This window comes from Vulpes lagopus, chromosome 1 (genome assembly GCF_018345385.1).
Source record: "Vulpes lagopus strain Blue_001 chromosome 1, ASM1834538v1, whole genome shotgun sequence".
In the NCBI taxonomy this organism is placed as follows: Eukaryota; Metazoa; Chordata; class Mammalia; order Carnivora; family Canidae; genus Vulpes; species Vulpes lagopus.
Genome location: NC_054824.1, coordinates 169,779,399 through 169,797,851, shown reverse-complemented (window position 1 = coordinate 169,797,851; position 18,453 = coordinate 169,779,399). Strand labels below are relative to the sequence as shown.

Sequence of the window (18,453 nt, the reverse complement as noted above, 5' to 3'; positions counted from 1 at the left end):
CTCAAGATCTGCCACAATACCTGTTTTGCATCTAACATAGTTATGACCAAACTGAACTTGTTGAAAATTGAACTCAGTATCTTCAAACTTTACCCCCAAACTTGTCCTTTAGTATTTCTTTTTTTTTTAATTTTTATTTATTTATGATAGTCACAGGGAGAGAGAGAGGCAGAGACACAGGCAGAGGGAGAAGCAGGCTCCATGCACCGGGAGCCCGACGTGGGATTCGATCCCGGGTCTCCAGGATCACGCCCTGGGCCAAAGGCAGGCGCCAAACCGCTGCGCCACCCAGGGATCCCTGTCCTTTAGTATTTCTTATCTCAGTGAATGACATCACCATTTAACACAGTCACTCAATTCAGGATCTGGAGTTACTTTTCTTAATTATTAAGAAAACTTATTCTTAAGTTACTCCTTAATCATCTTAACTCAAGAATATCTAGGAGAAACTTATTCTACCTCCCAAGTATGCCTTGAGTTTGCCATGTTTCTCATCTCCTTATCCCTCATTATCTATCTCTTATTGGGATGGTAGCCACCAGCTTCCTGAATGGCCCTCTTCTATTGCTCCTTTGTGATTTGTTTTTTTATCTGCAATAAGAGGAAGATGTTTTAAAATTTGAAAATATGATCATATAATTTCCATGCTTAAATAAAAGCACATATATATGAGAAATATATTTTGGCCATCTGAATGACCAAACACATACATTCACACATTCATATATACATACATACATATAAATCACAATATCATACCTGCCCGGGGTTCAAGTGTGTTCAAGTGTGAGTAGCCCAGTCTTGCTTGTACACTGCTATTTTTCCAGCTTCTGCCACACAACAGGCAGTACCAAATATTTGTTGAATAAACGAATGAATAAATACTTGGAAACTAGGAGGTGCTCAATAGGTGCTTCTTGAAAAAATAGCCAAGAGCTAGATCATATATATTCAAGTAAATATAAATTTCAATACATTCTGAAATGTTTCATCAGTACGTATCTTAACTTTCAGTGCTCTTTCTCTTCTTTTATGTGAGCCTTTGCAACCCTTAAAATTCTAATCCATGGCTCATTTATTTACATTTTATTGGTGAAGGAGGTTCTTTGCATATTAATTCTTATGCACTTATGTATCTGAGTTGCATAATATCATTTAAAATTTTGTGTTATTTTGTAAATGTGCTTCAGCAGCTTTAACATTTATATATCTGTCTTTCTGACTGGATTATAAAATCCCGTAGAATTAAAACTATGACTCTATTTTGAAACTCTTATTTCCCCTCACAACCTTAACCTCCCTGGTACCTAGCCTTCTGCATAAGCAGATCACTTAGTTAAATAATAGTAGTTGAAAGATTGGCGAGAGTTAGCCTACAAGAAAAATGATGGATGGGAGAAATGCTCAGCAGACAGATAATTGGAATGGATTCCTGGCTTTGCCTTAAAGGTAGAAATGAACTTTGGGGCTGGCATCTACAGCTTGGGTCAGAGATATAGGTACCTTGCGCTCGCAGTCTTAGTTTTGTTGGGTTTCATCCCAGCATGCATTTTTTCCAACAATTCAATTATGTTTAATGACCCCATGTTATGTATAAGACACCTTAAAAACAATACATGGAGAAGAAAATTGTTTTTCTAAGGTCCTTTTAAATTTGTATGAAACTCGCAAAAACTTAGTAAACTACATTTATTCATTACAAATTAGTTAATGTTAAGATCTAATTTATCCTTACTTTTTTTCTTACACCCTCCTGTCTCTCATTAGTATTAATATTTAAAATGAAGCAAAAATCAAAACAAAAAAATCTTGGTCTTTAACTTCAGGTGATCTGGAATATAAAAGACCCATCTCATATGAATGAAATCAGGCACACATGTGAATTTATTCTTTGTGTGTCACTGGCCATTGCTTTGATCCTGCCTGTGCTAATACAGACTCTTGCATTGGCTGTTCTGGCACAGGAGTGGGAAACACATTTTACTTTCTGTAGCTCCAGTGCTGCTATGTAATTGTATATTTCACATGAGGGGATAAGACTGCTCAGAAAGGCAGCCTGATGACAATGATTCTTTCATGCCCTCAAATGATATTAATATGATATTTTTGTAATGACCTATTCAACATGGAAGTCCCAGAATAGTAAGTACTCCAGGATTTGAAAATAATGTAAAGCTGTCCTGTTAACTAAAATGATCCTCTATACAAAATGAGGGGAAAGTACTATAATTATCAGTTTTTACACCTTATTTCCATGAAAATGTTCAGATTTTATATATTCTGAGTGAAGAAAATCCATTCTTACCATTATTGGAATTAAATTAAACCACAAGATTTCAAAAAGAAAAAACCCAGAAGATTTCAGAAGCTGAAACATACCTTAGAGCTATAGGAAAATAGGATTTTGGCATCTTGCTGTGACTACTTGAACTTTACCGGGTTTTGAAATTGTTACTTTTATTGGTATATGTTAGAGGTAAGAGAATATTAGATCGTGACAAATTTGGGCATATTAAGTTATAATTTGTTCTTATTTTTAGGTCCCACAACTGATTAAGAAAAGGCAGGCTCATTTTCAGTGCATACACAGCATCACAATTTCTGAGATACAGCAGTTTCCACTTTGTGTGTACTGAAACAAAGTAAAGATAGTTTTTGACAATTGTATTAGGTCAGCTGCCTTAACAAATGCCATAGACTGGGTGGCTCAAAGACAGAACTTCATTTCCTCATAGTTTTGGAAGCTCAGAGGTCCGAGATAAGGGTGCTGGTCAAGCTTGCAGACAGCCACCTTCTTGATGTGTTCTCACATGGTAGAGAGAGAGAGAGGGAAAGGAGAGGGAGAGCTAGAGTGTGAGCTTGCTCTCCAGTGTCTCTTCTTACAAGGGCACTAATCTCATCATGCCAGGGCCCCACCCTCACGGCCTCATCTAACCCTAATTATTTCCCCAAAGCCACATCTCCAAGTATCATCATATTAGGAGTTAAGGCTTTAACATATGAATTTTGGGGTCCACATTCAGTCCATAGCAGTTACTTAAAGCCCTTTTTTTTTTTCCTTGAAGCATTTATGGCTGTTGCCATGGTGCCAATTTCTGGAGTGTGTTACTTTTTTTTTTTTTTTTTTTTAACATTCTGCTGGCTTTTATTTCTCAGATTTTAACAATTTGCTTTGACCTCTACTTTGTGAAATACTGGGAAGAATTCTTTGGAAGTAGTTATTTTCTTTTTCTGCTTAAGAAGCCTTATGGAATATGTTCACTTATTTGTCTTATGTAGTGATTATGTTGTATTCCTGCTTTATAGCCCAGAGTATTTTCTTTGCTAAAACTGCAGTCATGTCATAGAGGTTCTTTCTGTTCAGACTGTCCTTTCCACAACTAATTCCAGAATAAGTGATCGATGCTTCCATTAGCACAAATGTTCACATGCTATTAAAAACAAAACAAAAAGGATGCCTATGTCTAAAAAGTTCTACTAATGTGTGTGCAATAGACATCCAAAAGACCATCTCAATCTTTGAAAGAAAATGTCCTTCTTGTACTAAGTTAAAACTGATGTCAAATTACTTTCTGGAATTACTTCTGTAAAATTAGAGTCAGTATTCATTCTTGCTTTAGAAAAGTGTATCCTTTGTGATTAACAAAAGGGTATAGTGAACACCCCCCAAAGCTCAAAGGTGAAAGGTTAGTAGAAAACTAATATTACTTCAGTCAAATATGATTAGAGAAAGGATTTAAAGTCCTATATCTATAATTGTGGCACACTTAAAAGCAAGTGAAGGACTTCAATTACTGTATAATTTACTGGACACTTTAAAAAATGTCATGTATGGGAAGAGGATTGTTTGATTTTGCTGCCATTAGGCTTAGTAGGCTATTAGGTGACCCAGTCTCTGGACTTGGAAGAAAATGGACCCTTTCCCCCTTCATGTGGAACTAACACTGAATAAGCCTTGTCATTACAGCATATTTATGAAGTCCTTGAGTGGCTTAACATTAACATTTAACTTCCAAACTTTAATAATTTAGGTTTCAACTGTGGAAAAAATAACCTGTGTGCATAACTTAAAGCAAATTGAAGTTTTCTTTCCCTCAGCCAATCTTAGCTGTAATACTCATTGCTTTTTGTTATAGAATTCAAACCAAAAATATAATGTGTATTTTTGCATAGTGATCTTTGTCTTAAACATTATTGTTTGTAGGTTATTTCTATTATGTTTATAAATTATGTTTTTAAATTTTAAAAATTGGAAAGAACTTTATAAAGACTTTATGAGCAAAGCATCTGTTCAGAAATAAGTGTCTCATCATTCCTGACGTAATTACCAAACTTACGTGATTTTTAATTTGATAATATATGTGAACCGATGTGTCTGACACTGGCTGTGTCTTTGCTGTTTTATTTTTTTAAAGTTTTTATTCAAATTCCAGTTAGTTAACATACAATATTACATTAGTTTCAGGGGTACAATATAGTGATTCAACACATCCATACATCACCTGATGCTCATCACAAGTGCTTTCTTTATTCTCCATCACCTATTTCACCCATTCCCCATCCACCATCAGTTTGTTCTCTATAGTTAAGAATCTGTTTCTTGGTTTGCCTCCCTCTCTCTTTTTTCCCCCTTGCTCATTTGTTTTATTTCATAAATTCCACATATGAATGAAATCATATGGTATTTCTCTTTCTCTGACTTATTTCATTTAGCATAATCCTCTCTAGCTCCTTCTATGTCATTGCAAATGGCAAGATTTCATTTTTTATGGTTGAGTAATATTCCAATGTGTGTGTGTGTGTGTGTGTGTGTGTGTGTGTGTGTGTGTACCACATCTTTCTTATCCATTCATCAGTCAGTGGACACTTGGTCTGTTTCCATAATTTGACTACTGTAGATAATGCTGCTGTAAACATCAGGGTGCACATATTCCTTTGAATTTGTATTTTATATTCTTTGGGTAAATACTTAGCAGTGCGATTGTTGGATCATGAGGTAGTTCCATTTTTAATATTTTGAAGAATGTTCCATACTGTTTTCCGGGGTGGCTATACCAGTTCGCATTCCCACTAGCAGTGCATGAGGGTTTCCCTTTCTCTGCACCTGCTGTTTATTGTGTTGTTGATTTTAGCCATTCTGACAGGTGTGAGGTGGCATCTCATTATAGTTTTGATTTGTATTTCTCTGATGATCAGTGATGTTGAGCATCTTTTCATGTGTCTGCTGGCCATCTGGATGTCTTCTTTGGAAAAATGTCTATTCCTGTCTTCTGACTGGCTGTGTCTTTGATAAGTCAATATAATTTGGAAGCAGTATTATATAACATTGAAGACAAAGACACTACAGCCAGATTGTCCATGTTTGAGTCTCAGCTCTGTCACTTACTAGTTTTCTGGTCTTCAGCAAGTTACTGAAATATTCCTATGAAATGGAATGATAGTAAAAATACCTGCTTACAGAGTTATTGCAAAGATGAAATGAGTTAATATACACTGAGCACTTAAAATGTTATTGCTACTTAGGAAATTCCAAATAAGCTTGTTATTATTATCCACAGTGGTTAGGAGCATTGGCTGAAGTGCCAGACCTCCAGAGTTTAAGTCCAGACTCCCCTACGAGCTGAATGACCTTGGGTAAATTGATTAATATCACAGTGCCTTCATTTCTTCATCTGAAAATGGGGATAATAATAGACATGAGAACTAACTGAAATAAGAGAAGCAAAATAATTTTAAATGTCCCTGGCACAGAAGTGCTGAGTAAATATTAGCAATGGATATAATAATCATATTATGGAGACTAAATTACATTCATATCTCCTAAATATCAAGTGAAATATGATACCAAGTGAAAAATACTATATCCTGTTTCACCAGCCTTGAGAATAATGTAAGGTCACATATTTTTAGTAGTAATATGACTCTAAACATCTATTCTGCTTATCATGAAAATGTCTCTCCTTTTCTAGGTTCCTATGTCATGGTAAATGCAGGAACCCAGAGGTTGTTATTTAGTCTCCAGGGGTCAGTGTTGAAAGGCCATTGCTGCTTCTACAATATAACCTCAGTGTTCTGGGTCAGAGAGGTTCTGGTGCCTACCCTCCCTTTCAATTTGCCCAAACCACAGAGTCCTTTTTCTCACCTTTTTAATGTACCGCTAAGGGCAAACTCCATGATCCAAGCAGACCATCATGATAATTAAGAGCATGTTTCTTGGGATCCCTGGGTGGTGCAGCGGTTTGGCGCCTGCCTTAGGCCCAGGGCGCGAGCCTGGAGATCCGGGATCGAATCCCACGTCGGGCTCCCGGTGCATGGAGCCTGCTTCTCCCTCTGCCTTTGTCTCTGCCTCTCTCTCTCTCTCTGTGTGACTATCATAAATAAATAAAAATTAAAAAAAAAGAGTATGTTTCTTAAGGTTTCAGTTATTCAATTTTAAGCAAACAGTATGATAACAAAGATAACTAGAAAATATCAAAATGTTTGGAAATTAAGCAACACACTTTTAATAATCTATGGGCCAAAGTAGACTTTGAACAGAAATTAGAAAATATTTTGAATTGAGTAATAATGATGATGATGTGGCACATCAAAACTATGGAATGTAGCTAAAGTGGTGATTAGAGGGAAATTTGTACCCTTAAACACATATATTATGGGGAAAATGGCTGAAATTAATTATCTGAGATTTTACTCAAGAAATTAGAAAAGGATATCAAACTCAAAGTTGAAGGAAGAAGATAATAATAAAAAGCAGATATGAGTGTCATAGTAAACAAATAATAAAGAAAAATTAAAAAGTCAAAAGCTGATAATTTGTGATAATTAATTAAACTGATAAACCTAGTAAGTAAAAAGAGAAAAAAAAAACATTTTCAGGAATAAAGCTCCTGCCATCATTAAAAAGAGAATAAGAGGTTATTATGAGTAACTCCATGCCAATAAATGTGAAATTTAGATGAGATTGACAAATCCCTTGAAAAATATATTACTAAAACTGACAAAAGAAGAAATAGAAAATTTAAATAGTTCTGTATTTTCTTTAAATAAACAAATTAAAAACAGAACCAAGATGGCTTCACTGGTGAACGATTTCTAACATTTAAAGATGAAATAACGTTGAAAATAATTTTCCCAGAGAATAAAGAAGGGATACTTCCCAACTTGTTTCATAAAGCCAGTATAATCTTGGTACTAAACCTGACAGAGATGTAAAAATATGGGGGAGCATATAAGAGGGCAATTTCTCATTGACACAATTTTAAAAATCCTAAATATAATATTAGAAACTAAATTCAGTGTAAGATAAAAAAAGATAATAGCACAACCAAACTAAGTTTATTTCAGGAATACAAGGTTGGTTTAGCATTTAATAATTAATGAGTGTAACTCAGCACATGAACCAACTAATAATATATAGTATGGTTAATAGAAAAGTCATGAGCATTTCAACAGATGAGAAAAATCATGACCAATTCCAACTTTCATTCATAATTTTAAAAATGAAAACCTCTCCCCAAACTAGTAAAATAAAGAAATTCCTTAATCTGATAAAAGGTAAATGTAGAAAATGTATAACAAACGTTATACTTGTGAAATGTTGAAAACTTTTCCCCTGAGATCAGGAACAAGATAAAGATATTCACTATCATCATTTCTATTCAACATTATATGATGTTCTAACCAGCACAAGTAGAGAAGAAAAAGAACTAAAAGGTATTAAAAAGGAAAATAAATAAAACTGCCAGTATACACAAATGACCTGATTCTTCAATGAAAAATTTAAAAAGATTTACAAGGTATTGGAAATGAAATAAAAGTATACTTAATAAGATTGTTGGATTGCTGGATATAAAGCCAAAATAAGAAAATCATTTCTATTTTTATATTCTAGCAACAAACAATAGGATAAAAAAGCAAATACCTAGCAAAATATTTAATTTAAAATGTGCAAATTTCTACACAGGAAATGATAAAAGATTAACAAGATAATCTAAAGAAGACCTATGAAATATCTACATCTGTATCTATATTACATATAGATATTGAGGGATATAAGACTCAATGTTGTATAGATGTTATTTCTTCCCAAATTAATATATAGATTGAATGCAATCATATACAAAATTCTACGTAGATCTTCTTGGTAGAAATGGAGAAGCCAATTCTAAAATTATACAGAAATGCAAAAGGCCAAGAATAGTCACTATGTTCTTTAAAGAAAAAGAGTGTTGGGAACCAGCCCTAGTGGATATCAAGACTTATTACAAAGCTACAGTAAAGCAGAACCAGATGTTTGAAACAGAGGACTTGGTTGTTTGGTGACAAAGTTAATTGCTACAGAGCAATGGGGGAAAGAATAGTCTCTTCAATAATAATGATTTAGTAGTAGGGTAGCCATTTGGAAAAATATATTTTGATCTCTACCCCATACATACATAAATATCAATTCTAGTGGATTAAAGATTTATTTATTTATTTATTTATTTATTTATTTATTTATTTATGGATTAAAGATTTAAATGTGAAAGAGAAAACAAAATTTCCAAATCATAGCACAGAAGGATATGCTAATCACCTTGAAGATTTTATTTTATTTTTTTAAAGATTTATTTATTTGTGATAGACATAGAGAGAGAGAGAAGCAGAGACACAGGAGGAGGGAGAAGCAGGTGCCATGCCAGGAGCCCGACGCGGGACTCGATCCCAGGACTCCAGGATCAGGCCTTGGGCTGAAGGCGGTGCTAAACCGCTGAGCCACCTAGGAAGCCCCCAACACTAGTCTTAAAGTTCAAAATTAGAATACATTTAAATGAGGAATTTCTTTAATCAAAGGATACTATTAAATGAAATAGTACAAAATCTGTGATTTTTGCTTCAAAGTAATTAAGTGGTGATGGGAAGGAGTGAGATGGAGGAGAAATATGAGAGCATAGCTGAAACAAGATTGGCTATGAATCTTTTTTTGAAACTGAGGTTTTATTGCATACTTTTCTCCACCTTTATTTATGTTTGAAATTTTCCATAAAGTTTAAAAATGAGAGGCACTATTAAAGAGGAAAAAGACAAAGCAGGGTGAAAGAAGATATTTATAATACATAGAACCAGAAAAGGGGTCTATGTCCAAAATGCATAAAGAATATCTACACATGATTAAGAAAGAGACAGTCAGCTCAATAGAAAAATGAGCAAAGGGGGCACCTGGGTGGCTCAGTGGTTGAGCATCTGCCTTTGGCTCAGGTAGTGATCCCAGGGCCCTGGGATCAAGTCCTGTATTGGGCTCCCTGCGAGGAGCCTGCTTCTCCCTCTGCCTATGTCTCTGCCTCTCTCCCTGTGTCTCTCATGAATAAATGAATAAAATCTTAAAAAAAAAAAAAAAGAAAGGGCACAAAAGAGGATTCCCAAATGGTTAAAAAATATATGAAAAGGATGTCAGTCTAATTAGTATTTAAGGAATTGGAAAACAAAGCCACAGTTTAATACTACACATTCAATGACACAAGCATTTACCATTTATTTATAGATCATTTGTGTGTATATATATATATATATATCATATATATATAAACACACACACATATAACACACACACACATACACGCTGGAGTGAGAGGCCCCAGAGTTCAGCACCAAGGATGGTGAATATTAAAAACATTGACAATACCATTGTGAAGCGGTGGTATTTGTCGGTGGAAGTTGTCACCACAACTCTCATACACAGTTAGTAGGCGAGAATATTGGCACAACTAGCTTGGAAAAACATTTTTGGGAGTATCTACCAAATTTGAATATGCCTCCCCCTATGACTCAGCAATTCCATCCCTACTAGATAAATGTGTGTGCATATATATATATATATATATATATATGCATATATATTTCTACAGGACAAATAAGAATTTTGGCAGTAACAAGTAATATTAGTTATGATAGCCGGAACCTGGAAATGACTGAAATGTCCACTAACAGTAGAATGAATAAACAATGATAGTTTATTTATACGATGGAGTACCATTCAATAAAGACAAATATTGAACTATTGCTACATACAGCAATACGGACAAGTATCAAAACATAATATTGATCAAAAGAAGCCCCTCCCCAAATACAAACCATGTGATTTCATTTAAATAGTATTCAAAAAAGAACAAAATTAATCTAATCTGTGGGAGACAGAAGTAAGGACAGATGTCACTTATGGGGAGAAGCGAGGGGTCCTGATCATCGAGGGACAGGATAGGGCTTTTGGATTAGGGCAATAATCTGTTTCTGGACCTGCGTAGTGATTACAGAAGTGTTTGTACTTTGTGAAGTGAGCTATTGAATTGAACCCTTGGAATTTGTGCATTGTTTTTGATATGTAGAATGTGCTTTGATAAAGGCTATTAGAATAGTAGAATGATATGGGCTGGGAGGAGGAATTCTGAAAGATGACAAAGTCACTTTAGCATAGCAGAATTATGAGTGAATTAAAAAAAATCTTGCTTTTAATTTGGTTATTATGATAAATAAAATTTGCATTGTTATGATAAATAACAGTTGCACGACAAGAAAATTAATTTTGCCTTTGTTTAAATACATATACAACCTGGAGATGGCAGCCCTTGGGTTCTGGGCCAGGACCACAACAATTACAGTCAGAAAAAACTATAAAGCTGGTATTATAACAGCCTCCCCAAAAATCTTGCTCAAATGGCATAAACTTCTAATTTTATTTTATTTTTTTAAAATTTTTATTTATTTATTATAGTCACACACACACACACAGAGAGAGAGAGAGAGAGAGGCAGAGACACAGGCAGAGGGAGAAGCAGGCTCCATGCACCGGGAGCCCGACGTGGGATTCGATCCCCGGTCTCCAGGATTGCGCCCTGGGCCAAAGGCAGGCGCTAAACCGCTGCGCCACCCAGGGATCCCTAAACATCTAATTTTAAACAATATAATTTTCAGGCACATCCTCAAAAAAAAACCTATTGCAATATATACCAAAGTAGTTGAATAAGGTAATGAACTATAAGGCAATCAAGCATTGGGAGAAAAACTATTACTAATAGCAACTTTTTTTTTCTAAAGATTTTATTTATTTTTTCATGAGAGATACAGACTGAGAGAGAGAGGCAGAGACACAGGCGGAGGGAGAAGTGGCTCCTCTCAGGAAGCCCGATGCGGAACTCGATTCTGGATCGTGGGATCATGACCCAGCCAAAGGCAGGTGCCTAACCACTGAGCCACCCAGGCATCCCACAACTTTGGTTTTGAAAGAAATATCCTTTCTTTTTCTTTTTTTTTAGGATTGATTTTTTTTTAATTGCTGTGTAACTGACATATAACACTATTAGTTTCAGTTGTACAACATAATGATTTGATATTTGTATATACTGCAAAATGGTCACCACGATAAATCTAATTAATGCCTATCACCATTCATAGTTTGTTTTTCTTGTTGATGAGAACTTTTAAGACCTACTCTTTGGGATCCCTGGGTGGCTCAGTGGTTGAGGGTGTGCCTTTGGCTCAGGTTGTGATACCGGAGTCCTGGGATCAAGTCCCACATCGGGGTCCCCACAGGAGCCTGCTTCTCCTTCTGCCTATGTCTCTGCCTCTTTCTGTGTGTCTCTCATGAATAAATAAATTTAAAAAGACCTACTCTTCTAGCAACTTTCAAATATATGATACACTATTATTAACTGTAGTCAATGCTGTACCCTTTCTAACAGTATTTAACCATTCAGAGTCCACAATTTATTAGGGATATTCCAAATTCTCATAATAAAACCATGTCATTTGCATGTAAAAAATTATTTCTCTGTCTTTCCTGTATGTTGGGATGCAGTCCACATCTGGTTAGTAGAATAACTTTTTTTAAAAAGATTTAAAAAAATTTTTTTAAAGATTTTTATTAATTTATTCATGAAACACACACACACACATAGAGAGAGAGAGAGAGAGAGAGAGAGAGAGAGACAGGCAGAGGGAAAAGCAGGCTCCATGGAGGGACCCCAATGTGGGACTCCATCCAAGGTCTCCAGAATCACGCCCTGGGCTGAAGGTGGCGCCAAACTGCTGAGCCACCCGGGCTGCCCTAGATTTTTTATTTATTGATTCATGAGAGACACAGAGAGGCAGAGACACAGGCAGGGGGAGAAGCAGGCTGTCTGTGAGGAGCCTTATGTGGGACTCGATCCCAGGACCCTGGGATCACCACCTGAGCCAAAGGCAGATGCTCAACCACTGAGCCACCCAGGTGCCCCGAATAACATTTTTGAGTTGTGACGTTCTTTGTTCCTTTGATGGGAAGATTTTTGGGGAGGAGTTGGACTTTGTTCCTCATTTTGGGAAGTATTTCCTTTTTTAATTGTCTTTGTAATAAATAAAGTTCTAAGTTAAATTTTATGAATTATGATTTGTGTCCTTTTCTCTTCCTTTAAAAACTACATCACAATATAAATAAAGATGGTTTAGGGTGCCTGGGTGGCTCAGTTGGTTAAGGATCTGCCTTTGGGTCAGGTCTTGATCCCCAGGTGCTGGGATTGAATCCCATATTGGGCTCCCTGCTCAGCGGGAGTCTGCTTTCTTCCTCTCCCTTCCCCCAGCTGATGTGTTCTCTCTCTCTCTCTCTGAAATAAATAAATAAAATCTTTCTAAAAAATGATTTAAATCAGGTACGTGGAGCTGGGTGGGAAGGAAGAGCTTTACCTCATACAAGAAGAATCCTGTCTCTACCTGAGCATAGCCACAAAAGATATCTTATCTTGTTATGCTTGGATTTGTACCAAGGACCCAGGAAGGATCTATAAACTTTAACACAAAGGATTGTGTGTATCCCTCTTTGAAGAGGGATATTGTAATTCTCTTCCAGTACCACATTAATTTTCATCTAATTGAGAATTCCCATTTGATAACCTAATAACCTTGAAAGTCTGAGGTAGCTCTTCCTCTACACTCGGCCATACAAGAGAAAAGGAAATAGCACTGGACAGAGAACCAGAAAGTGCAAGCTCTAGTCTTGATCTTGCTGCTTAGTAGAGATTACTTAATCTCTTTGATCCTTAGTTTCCTCAACTCAACATCATTAATATCTTCAGTTATTACATTTTGAAAAATACAAGACAGAAGGTAAATATAGGCTAACTTCATATTAGTAGTAACTGTTGTCTTTAGATTGCATTCTAAATATAAAAGATAAATCATATATTACAGTGGTCCTTAGGCTTGGGGAAAATACAGGGAAAGGAAGTCAGAAAAGACTAAAAAATGGGAAGACGGGGGATCTCTGGGTTGCTCAGTGGTTTGGCGCCTGCCTTCGGCCCAGGGCGTGGTCCTGGAGACCTGGGATGAAGTCCCAGGTCCAGCATCTTGCATGGGGCCTGCTTCTCCCTCCGCCTGTGTCTCTGCCTCTCTCTCTGTGTCTCTCATGAATAAATGAATAAAATATTTTAAAAAAATGGGAAAATGAACATATTGGTAATTACAAAAGATTTTTTTTTTAATTTTTATTTATTTATGATAGTCACAGAGAGAGAGAGAGGCAGAGACACAGGCAGAGGGAGAAGCAGGCTCCATGCACCAGGAGCCCGATGTGGGATTCGATCCCGGGTCTCCAGGATCGCGCCCTGGGCCAAAGGCAGGCGCCAAACCGCTGCGCCACCCAGGGATCCCACAAAAGATTTTTTAAAAGGGCAAAGTTTCAATGTTAAAGTTTAAGTTATTTTTCTAACTATATCACACATTCTCAGTTTTGATGTAGTAGACATCTGTTGCATTTTTCTACCTTGTAACCTGCCCCCTTCTGGCAACAGAAAACCCTTTTCTTGGAGAACTTCTTTTCTCAAACTCCATGGCTTTTTGGCAGGGTGTTTAGTTACTCTATTCCACTAGCTAGGGGGTGGGTGGGTCCAGGGATTTGCAGGTGACTCAAGCCGGGAAAAATCAGCATTCTTCCTTGAAATTGTTTATATAGCTCCTGATAGGGAGAAATCTCTTTTCTCTGGAGTTCTAGGTGGGATTTAAAAAATTATTGAACTCTTCTGTCTTATTATTATAAATAAGCACCTCTATTTTCTTTCTTTTCTTTTTTTTTTTAAAGATTTTATTTATCCATTCATAGAGACACAGAGAGAAAGGCAGAGACTCAGGCAGAGGGAGAAGCAGGCTCCATGCAGGGAGCCTGACATGGGGACTCGATCCTGGTTCTCCAGGATCAAACCCCAGGCTGCAGGCGGCGCTAAACCGCTGGGCCACAGGGCTGCCCTCATTCTACCTTTCTTGCTGCATAGAGACCCTGGTGGTCAGGCACTAACATCATCTTTTAAGGGATCTGAAACCATTTCTCCCACATCTTTACATTTTTCTTCTAAATACCACATCTGTGTACTAGATAATAGAGTTTCTAAGCAGTTAAGAACATGCATTATTAAAGGGCCATGGAATTTTTTTTTTTTTTTTTTTTTTAACAGGGTAACAGTGAAGCTCCTGGGTGGCTCAGTTGGTTAAGCTCTTGATTTTGGCTCAGGTCATGATGTAGGGGTTGTGAGATAGAGGCCCACATTGGACTCCATGCTGGGCCTGGAGCCTGCTTAGGATTCTTCTCTCTCTCTCCCTTTGCCCCCCCTTCCCCCCAAAAACCGCTCAGGGTAACCTTAAGTTAAAGAAAATCTCATACACTCACTTTTTTAAAATACCAAGTGTAGTCAACAGTAAAATCTTTAAGTACCTAAAATACCTATTTTTTTAATAAAAAAAATCTAATTAGCTTTAAATTTTCCAAATTGTCTTAAAATTTTTGTTTTGAGTTTTTTTGTTTGTTTGTTTGAACCAGGATTTAAACAATGGAGCAAAGTGTGTGTGTGTGTGTGTGTGGTTTAATCAAGCACATGGCCTGGGCCTGGTTACATTTTACCTCTCTTAAAAATAGATATTTTCTTGCCACATTCCCCTGAGCAATAGAATTTAGAAATTAATTCAAAGTCTCTTTATTCACTTTACGAAATCAGATGAGGCTCTGGTAATGAAATTATGGGGCAGAAGTCATAGTTTAGTTACTCTTGGGCATTACAATCTAAAATGGAGGGATGCCTGAATGGCTCAGCCGTTGGGTGTCTGCCTTCGGCTCAGGGCGTAATCCCAGAGTCCTGGGATTGAGTCCCACATCAGGCTCCCTGCATGAAGCCTGTTTCTCCCTCTGCCTGTGTCTCTGCCTCTCTCCTCTGTGTGTGTGTGTGTGTCTCATGAATAAATAAATAAAATCTTTAAAAAAAAAAAAAAGAATCTAAAACGCAGTAGTGACAAGCAAACATTTATGTTAATTTTGCAACCTTTGCTGTTTCCTTACCTTTATCTGTTTTGACTTAGTGGAAAACAAAAGGAGCCCCACTGTTTGGTTTGCCAATATCTAATAAAATATCGAAAATTCCTAAGGGCGAATGCATTAATATATCTACTTAAATATATTTATTAGAAATATCTGTAGCTTTATTTACAACTAACCTTTTTCTCTTCCTCCTATATGCCTTTGTTCTCAAATACAATAAGACACTGAGAGATTATCATCCTAAGTATAAATGAATATTTTGCTTCAACTCAAATATGGAAGGATTAAACTACTGTTACGCACAGTCCCACAGCTTTCTTCTTCCAAAGTGGAGATGCCAAAGGATGAGGAGTTAAGAGACTTTTCGGCAGGCATCATCTTCACCCATCCCATTAAATAAATGAACAATGTAAGGGATCCATGTGCCTGCTAAGCAAGCTCAGCATTTTGGCAAGACCACGCCCCCAACAACCAGACCATTATCTTTGTCCTCCAGGACGTAACACTGACCCCAACCATAGTAACCTAACATTTACTTACTTATTTCAGATCCCCACTATCCCTCTCTTAACGGAACTACTGGATGTAAAACCAGGTATGGGTTTTTGTTTGTTTCTTTTTGTGGGTTTGGATTTGGGGGGGGGGGCATATATTTATTTACTCTCGCTTAAGATCTGGAAAATTAAAAAAAAAGGGAATTGTGTCTCACGAGCATCCACTTTGCCCGGGGACTCCAAACGTGTAAAAACCACCCACCCCGGGGCGGCCCACTTTCACAGCACCCTCCTTTCCCTGTCCTTACTTGTCGTATCAGCACTGGGGTAAGTGCCCGGGGTTCTGATCTGGGACTAAAACTCATGATCTTCTGGCTCAGGTTCTGTGAACTGAGTCATCCTGGCACGGAGAATATTCCGTGACTCAGCAGGCCCGAAGAGGAGGATGTCAGATCCAGATAATTTCGAGTCTTTTAAAGGCAAGATGGGAACATAAACAACACAGTGGAAGAATTTCGCAGTGGGTCTGCCTACCCAGGGGAAAAAATGTCATTCCATTCCCAGCCCTTCCACTTCCTTCTCTGCCCCTGTTAAACGGCGGGTTACACTTTAATTTGGAGGCAGGAAATTGCTTCAGGAAAGTCATTCTAATGCTGAGACCAAGGCCCTTAATTCTGGGGGTGGGGGTGGGGGTGGGGGAGAGGGACCGTGTCAGTCCCTGGGGACACCCCGGGACCTCTGCTGGGAGAAGGTTAGAGCCGAGCCCCGCGCAGCAGCGGGAGCAGGCGCTGCAGCAGGAGCAGCAGGAGGAGCAGCAGCAGCAGGAGGAGCAGCAGGAGCAGGAGCAGCAGCAGCAGGAGGAGCAGCAGCAGCAGCAGCAGCAGCAGGGCGCATTCCCGGGGGGCGGGGCGGGGCGGCGGGGCCGGGAGCCTGCGGGCTGCGCCCACCGTCAGGTCCCTCGAGCCCGGCCCCAGGGCGCCGCCCGCCGCACGCAACCACCGACACCTGGCGGGGCCAAAGGCCGGTTCCCAGGGAGCTCGCCGACCCAGCGTCGCCCCTGCAGGGCTCCCTCCAGGGCTCCCTCCACGCCCCGCGGCCCCTGCCCCGGGCTCTCCCCGGGCCGCGCAGCCGGGGCACCCCGGGCCGGCTCCCGCAGGGCGCGGGCTCCCCCGAGCCTCCCCTTCCCTCCCGGCATGCACCGCCCCGCCGCCCCTCCCCTGCCCGCTCCCCGCCCCCCGCCCACCCCCCGCGCCCCCAAGGCCCCTCCCCCGCCGCCCGCGCGCCGCGGGCCCGAGCGCGAGATGCCGCCGCCCCCGCCCCCGCCCCCGCCCCCGCCCCCGCCGCTCCCGCCGCCGCGAGTCGCCGGCTCGGCCGCGCAGTCCACGGCGCGAGGAGGGCGGGGGAGCCGCTCCGGGGGCCGCGGCAGCCGCTGAGCCGAGGCCGGGCCGGGCTTGCTCCGCCGCCAGACCCCACCCCCCGCTCCTTCCTCCGGGGGCGCGCGCTCGGGGCCGCGCTCGGAAGTCGGGGGTCGGCGCCCAGGGCGGGCGGCGTCGCGGGCGGGAGCCGGGCCGGAGTGTGCAGTCCGACCCCGGGCGCCGCGCTCGGCCGGCGGAGCGGCCTCCCCGGGACCCCGCGGGCCGACAGGAACGCGCCCGCGCCCTTGCCTTCGCCGCGGCCCAGCGCGCGGGCGGGATGGCGGGCGGCGAGCGCGCCGCGCGGGCGCTGCGGCCCCGGGGCCGGCTCTGGCCGCTGCTGGCGGTGCTGGCGGCCGCCGCGGCCGGCTGCGCCCGGGCGGCCATGGACGAGTGCACGGACGAGGGCGGGCGGCCGCAGCGCTGCATGCCCGAGTTCGTCAACGCCGCCTTCAACGTGACCGTGGCGGCCACCAACACGTGCGGGGCCCCGCCCGAGGAGTACTGTGTGCAGACCGGGGTGACCGGGGTCACCAAGTCCTGTCACCTGTGCGACGCCGGGCAGCCCCACCTGCAGCACGGGGCGGCCTTCCTGACCGACTACAACAACCAGGCCGACACCACCTGGTGGCAGAGCCAGACCATGCTGGCCGGGGTGCAGTACCCCAGCTCCATCAACCTCACGCTGCACCTGGGTAAGCGGGGACGCTGCTGCCCCTGCCCCCGCCCCGGCCCCGGCCGCCTCCCCCTGCCGGCCGGCCTGGGGGCCCGCACCGCCGCGCGCTGGCGCCCCGCTCCCGGCCCGCGGCTCCCGGCCCCCGGCTCCCTGCTCCCGGCGCCCCGCTCCCGGCTCCCGGCGCCCTGCTCCCCGGCTCCCGGCGCCCTGCTCCCCGGCTCCCGGCGCCCTGCTCCCCGGCTCCCTGCTCCCCGGCTCCCCGCTCCCCGCTCCCCGCTCCCCGCTCCCGGCGGGGGCCGCACGGATCGCCCCTTCCGCAGCTTCCGAGCTCATCGGCCACCTGCCATCCCGCTAGGGCCGGGACGCCTCCCCGCGCTTGCCCCTCTGTCTCTGCTTTTCTGTCCTTTGTAACGTAACCAGACTCTCGCTCCCTGGAGGATTCGCCATTTGGGCTATTTCTGTCCCCCACCCCTTTTTTTTGTCCCCCACCCCCCGAAAGCGTTCATCAGAAACCCCTATGCTCGCTTCTTCTGCCTCCTTGCAGGGCCAATCACGGAGCATTCC

The 18,453-nt window shown here is 41.4% G+C and overlaps 2 protein-coding genes and 1 long non-coding RNA gene across 3 annotated transcripts in view; 2 read left to right on the top strand and 1 right to left on the bottom strand.

The window, feature by feature from the left end:
- Nucleotides 1-5,144: 5,144 nt before the first annotated feature.
- LOC121491191 lies at nt 5,145-18,256 on the bottom strand. Its single transcript, XR_005987892.1, has 4 exons — nt 18,230-18,256; nt 16,110-16,271; nt 6,143-6,368; nt 5,145-5,422 (listed from the first exon to the last, which is right to left on the bottom strand). It is a non-coding gene; the product is annotated as an uncharacterized LOC121491191 (long non-coding RNA).
- Nucleotides 15,659-17,234, top strand: LOC121491186 (basic proline-rich protein-like). Its single transcript, XM_041755738.1, has 2 exons — nt 15,659-15,902; nt 16,182-17,234. The coding sequence occupies exon 2, from the start codon at nt 16,452-16,454 to the stop codon at nt 17,232-17,234; it is 783 nt and encodes a 260-aa protein (XP_041611672.1). The 5' UTR covers nt 15,659-15,902; nt 16,182-16,451.
- Nucleotides 17,208-18,453, top strand: part of LAMC1 (laminin subunit gamma 1) — a 123,203-nt gene continuing 121,957 nt past the window's right edge. The window contains exon 1 of the mRNA XM_041755724.1: nt 17,208-17,908. Within this exon, the coding sequence (XP_041611658.1) occupies nt 17,494-17,908 (415 nt within the window). The 5' untranslated portion in view covers nt 17,208-17,493. The remainder of the gene's footprint in view (nt 17,909-18,453) is intronic.